The sequence below is a fragment of the Prunus mume genome, linkage group LG2, assembly GCF_029339155.1.
Source record: "Prunus mume cultivar Tortuosa linkage group LG2, ASM2933915v1, whole genome shotgun sequence".
Classification (NCBI taxonomy): domain Eukaryota; kingdom Viridiplantae; phylum Streptophyta; class Magnoliopsida; order Rosales; family Rosaceae; genus Prunus; species Prunus mume.
The window spans coordinates 3,211,791-3,217,165 of NC_142699.1; the positions used below are offsets into that span (position 1 = coordinate 3,211,791).

At 38.0% G+C, this 5,375-nt stretch overlaps 1 protein-coding gene across 1 annotated transcript; it reads left to right on the forward strand.

Moving 5' to 3' along the window:
- The first annotated feature begins 1,334 nt into the window (after positions 1-1,334).
- Positions 1,335-5,113, forward strand: DNK (P-loop containing nucleoside triphosphate hydrolases superfamily protein). Its single transcript, XM_008220812.2, has 5 exons — positions 1,335-2,262; positions 2,602-3,069; positions 3,440-3,817; positions 3,893-3,960; positions 4,652-5,113. Exons 1-5 carry the CDS (start codon positions 1,639-1,641, stop codon positions 4,860-4,862), a joined length of 1,749 nt encoding a protein of 582 aa, XP_008219034.2. The 5' UTR covers positions 1,335-1,638; the 3' UTR covers positions 4,863-5,113.
- The last annotated feature ends 262 nt before the right edge of the window (positions 5,114-5,375 follow it).

Sequence of the window (5,375 nt, forward strand, 5' to 3'; positions counted from 1 at the left end):
AAATTTTAGGTTTTAATTTTTTTTTAAAAAAAATAATAATAAAACCAACAAAGGCAATTAAAAAAAAAAGGATGGGTTTCAATGTTTGAGCTCCAACCGTCATGAACAAGACTTTATTATTATTATTTTTTAAACAACACTTGAAAAGATTTGAAAAGCTGACCACATTTATTTATTTATTTATTAAAAGGAGAGTGGGTAGGTCTGACCTTCAATGGTCATTGCCAATAATTTTTTCTTAAACACTACGGGGGGTGTATCCAATTCGTACTTATAAAGACTTTTTTTTAAGTGAGTGACTTTCATAGAGATGACAAATTCTTAAATACTCTCATAGAGTTGATAAAAGTCACTAGTAAATTGGCAAGATTTTTGCTCTTAACAATTAGCCTTAAAAGTATGAAAAAGTCATTCATTTAATAAACTTTTTAAAAGTCATTAACTTTTTGGATACCACTGAACTTTTAAATACTTTTTAAAAGTCATAATGAATATCACCGAACTTTTAAATACTTTTTAAAAGTCACAATTGAATACCACTAGACTTTTATATACTCTTTAAAAGTCTAAATTGAATACATTAAAAGTTTGAATTGGATACACCCCCCTACTAATTGAAACATTCAAAAACTTTTAAAAATCTATGTATATCTAGCTTTTAAAAAGTGTGTTTTAATGTTGGCTGTTAAAAAGTACATGGATGGGCCCATTACAAATTTGGCATAGGCCAAAGTGAGTTTTGTATTATTTTAGGGTTATATTTGAGATATAGTTCATGGCTGGAGATGGTCTTATGTGGTTTATGTGAGAATATCCAAATTTGGCCAAATTTTGTTTAGCCTATGGTTGGAGATGAGTTTTGCATTATTTTAGGGCTATATTTGAGATATAGCTCATGGCTGGAGATGGTCTTATATGGTTTATGTGAGAATATAAGATGTGGTCCTAGTTTTCGGAATCACTCCTAACACAAACTTGTATAATTAAAGTGCTTATTTACGATCAACGAAATCTAACCTAATGGAAAAAAGGCATGACTTGATAAACTCCCTCCCTCTTTTAAACTATCGCTTGTACCCAAAAAGTGTTTGTACGGATCAATCCTCTCAAGTGAACTCCATAACTTCAACTCGTTTTGCCAAACATGTGCAAATTCAAATCCTTCCGTCTAAAGGGGCCCACAGAGAAATCGCTGTGGTAAATTTCGAATTTTGGATGCATTTCCATAACGTACGTGTCAAAATCACAGCTAGAGGAAGAAATTGGGGTAAAAATAAGCGTTACCGCATGAGACAATCTCTCCTTCCTTTACGGACTTTAAAAATCTGTGTCCATGGTCTCTCGGTCTCTCTTCCCTCCTTTTAAGAAAGAAAAGAAAATGTCTGTGAGCTTGCTAAAACCCTAAATCCGTGACGCAGCCCACAGCCCCAATCAAAAGACAAACCCCCTTTCCATCAGTAATCAATGACTGCAAACAAAACTATAAATTAAAAAAACCCTAAAAAATTCCCCAATTCTCAGTTTCGAAAACCCTTCCCTCTCTATTTCCTTCTCTCTGACACTCTCACCCCAAAACAAAGAACACAGTGAAACAGAGAAACAAAATATCCAAAAGGGTCTCTGAAATGCTTAGCAGTGATGCAGAAACTGCTCCGCATAAGCCCCTCAGGCCCCATTCTGTGCACTTCGGCTAAGGCTCCTCTTTCCTCTCTCCCCTTGGCCTCAAGCATTCTATCAAAAGCTTTCAAGGGCTCAACTGATAACCCTTCAAGAATGCACACTGCAGCTACGGCTTTTCGCGGCGGCTCAGCCCTCGCCGCTACTGTTCACAGCAAACCCACTTACAATATCCCCTATCGCATCAACTGCGGCCTCTGCCGCTGCTCAGTCTATGACAGAGCCCCGTCCCGGGCTTGGCTTGTGCTCAAAGACTCCGGTTTGGGGTCCCGGCCGGCGTGGCTGCACACGAGCTCTGATGGGTCGTTTTCTGTTTCGGCAGCAGATGGTTGCAAGGGTTTAGAGAAGGGTTTGGAGGGTTTTGAGGATTTGAGCGGTGGTGATGGTGGAGAGTCTGAGAAGGGTTCGGAGGAGAAGCCAAATAGGTTGAGTAATAGGCGGCAGAGGAGTTCCGGGAGCGGCGGGTTATTGGCTGGAAACCCGGACTTGTTGGCGATTCCTGGCGTGGGGCCGAGGAACTTGAGAAAGCTGGTGGAAAAGGGTATTGGGGGAGTTTCTGAGCTCAAGCAATTGTATAGAGATAAGGTATTGTGTAATATACTGAAATTTGTCCATAAGAAGGCCTCTAGTTGAACAAGTTAATTATTATGTTAAAGGTACTTTTTTTCTTTTGTTTGATGGATTTAATGCTTTGTTGTTTACAACCCCAGTAGCCTGAAAATGATCTGAGTAGATAATTGAACCTTTGCTGACTATTGTTAGAGAAATTATGGTGATTTAGAATGATTATTTTTTGTAGCATTCATTTGGAAATTGAAAAGAAACCAAGGCTCTTTCTTTAATAGATGGAATGGTTACATTATGGCTGATATATGGACACTTATGACTCTATAATGACAAGGAATTTTGGGCTGCTGCTTGCAGTTCTTTGGAAAAGGTAGTCAGAAGATGGTTGAGTATTTACAAAGTTCGGTAGGAATCATCCACAAAAACCATGCTGAGAGTATTACTACTTATATTAAAGAGAGTGTTGATGAAGAGTTGAAGGAGGACAGCTCGAACTCAGAAGTGAAGCATACACAGAAGAAGCGGCTTACTTTCTGCGTTGAGGGAAATATCAGTGTTGGAAAGACAACATTTCTTCAGAGAATAGCAAATGAAACACTTGAGCTAAGAGATCTTGTTGAGGTGGTTCCAGAACCTATTAACAAGTGGCAGGATGTTGGACCTGACCATTTTAATATATTGAATGCTTTCTATGCTGAGCCGCAGAGGTATGCCTATACCTTCCAGAATTATGTGTTTGTTACAAGGTTGATGCAGGAGAGAGAATCCTCTGGTGGCATCAAGCCCCTCCGGTTGATGGAAAGGAGTGTTTTTAGTGACAGGATGGTAAGTATTTTGTTATTAGTCAGTTTCTCTTTACTCAGTGTGATGAACTGAAATTATACTGCTTCTTTGTTTCTAAGTATTTTCAATGAAGTTTGGGGACGTTCTGTTAACTCCACTGTTCTGTTCTGCTCTGCTCAATCATTATATATACCTACAGACCCTCCTCCACTAGGAGTGGAGAAAAAATTGTTTTATTTCAAAATGAGTTTGGAATTTTTCTAATCTCGTCAAAACTTAGCAATGACCAAAATTGATTCAATTGAAACTTTTCAGTTCTTTCATCCTGTTTGGTTGATCCCATTTGAGGGGAAGCAAAACCCAACTTAGTGTTTCAAGGCTGATGCATTTATCTCATTGTTATATAATAAAGGTTTTTGTGCGAGCTGTTCATGAAGCGAAGTGGATGAATGAGATGGAGATCAGCATCTATGACTCCTGGTTTGACCCAGTTGTATCGTCCTTGCCTGGGCTTATCCCTGATGGTTTCATATATCTTAGAGCAAGTCCTGATACTTGTCACAAGAGAATGAAGCTACGGCAGAGAGCCGAGGAAGGTGGAGTCAGCCTTGAGTATCTCCACGGCTTGCATGAAAAACATGAAAGCTGGCTTTTCCCATTCCAGAGTGGTAATCATGGGGTCTTGTCTGTTAGTAAGCTTCCTTTACACATGGACAGCTCTTTACCTCCTGATATTAGGGACCGTGTGTTCTATTTGGAGGGTGATCATATGCATTCAAGTATTCAAAAGGTATCATGTTGATCTTGGTTACCTTCTGTTATCTCATCTTGAGACTGTGGCTTATTTTTCTTTGATGGTCTGCAGGTTCCTGCTTTGGTTCTTGACTGCGAGCCAAACATTGATTTTAGCAAAGACATTGAAGCAAAGAGGCAGTAAGATAACTATCCTTAAAATCTTGCACGGGAATCTTACTGATTTCTGTGATTTTGTTTGGAAATATGGTTTGTTAGATTCTTGTCCTCTTATATTGTGGATTTATTTTGAGGTCTGTTGTTTGGAATATCTACTATAATTATGCCTCAAAGTTGCATTCTTCTTCTGTATTATTGATAGTTAATTGCTTCATGTCCCCAAGTAATCGTAGTTGCAAAGTTAATTTTACTCAGCATGTAAAAACATAATCGAGCATGGGTTTGATTATCAAATGTGGGATTTATCTAATTGCTTCAAATCTTGATTGAAGTCTGTTAATGTGTTGTCTGAACACATTCTTTGTGTCGGGCTAATTGCATTCTAATATTTGGCTGTCATTACATGGGGCCTCTGATAAAATGATGTCTTTAGTGAAGAAATTACAGTATTAACTAGACCAAAGGCTTCCACCATCTTGTGGAAGGGGACTATGCTAATGCTTAAGAGAATTATCTCCTGGCCAGGTTTATTGACGACATAGTCAGGGCGTTAGAACATTAGTTTTCTGCAACCTTGATTCTTTTCGTCAACTGATACTAATAATATGTTAACATTACTGTGGTGCTGCTTTGGTACTCTCTTTTTTCTTTCCTAAATACATAACATCGCATATCAGGACTGATTTGTTGTGCAATTTGACTTTTTTAAAAGGTATGCTCGACAAGTAGCAGAGTTTTTTGAATTTGTGAAGAAAAAGCAAGAAGTCCCATCTGCAAAAGGTGGTGAGGAAGCTAAGAAGGGTAGCCAACAACAATTAGTGCTGCCCCAAAATGGAGAATTATGGGTTCCTGATAAGCATTTCCCCGAGTCAGCCCTCAAATCTCTGGAGTTTAGAAGAGCCATGTCTCTCATGTCTGGCTAGCGAATTTGATTCTCTACTCTCGTTTTTGTTTAAGCTTTACTCAGATACATGTAATGAGTCATCTGTTTTCGTCTCATTTGTGTCTGGGTTTTATGTTAGATCCTTGGTGCTTGTATAAAAATGTGTCTAACCCCTAGAGATGTAGAGAAAGTTGTACTGCCCTTAAGGTTTCTGAAGTTTGGTTGAAGTTTTATTTATTTGAATGGAAACACTTCATCAATGTCTTCTTCAATGTGAAAAGATCTTGTCCATGCAAAGTCGTCAATTTTGGTTGCGTATTTAATTTCAGTTACAACTTTGGGGTATGGTTTCCTTTGGAAAAGAGAGTATGTCAAACACAAATATTTGTTTTTGTGTTTTGTGACAAAATAACCAGCATTATAAATTCAAACAAAAACATTTCGAAATTGCAAGCATTAATAATTTTGGGAATGTAAGCATGGCAACGTCTTTTATTGGAAAAGACATTTTGATTCCAATTGCTGCCTGAACCAAACAGTAAAATGATGATAA

Excerpts from the sequence above, each read along its gene's own strand:
- DNK (XM_008220812.2), top strand. The coding sequence starts at position 1,639 with ATGCAGAAACTGCTCCGCATAAGCCCCTCAGGCCCCATTCTGTGCACT. Across the intron at positions 3,818-3,892 it reads TGCATTCAAGTATTCAAAAG|GTTCCTGCTTTGGTTCTTGA; the intron begins GTATCATGTTGA and ends GATGGTCTGCAG. Across the intron at positions 3,961-4,651 it reads GACATTGAAGCAAAGAGGCA|GTATGCTCGACAAGTAGCAG; the intron begins GTAAGATAACTA and ends CTTTTTTAAAAG.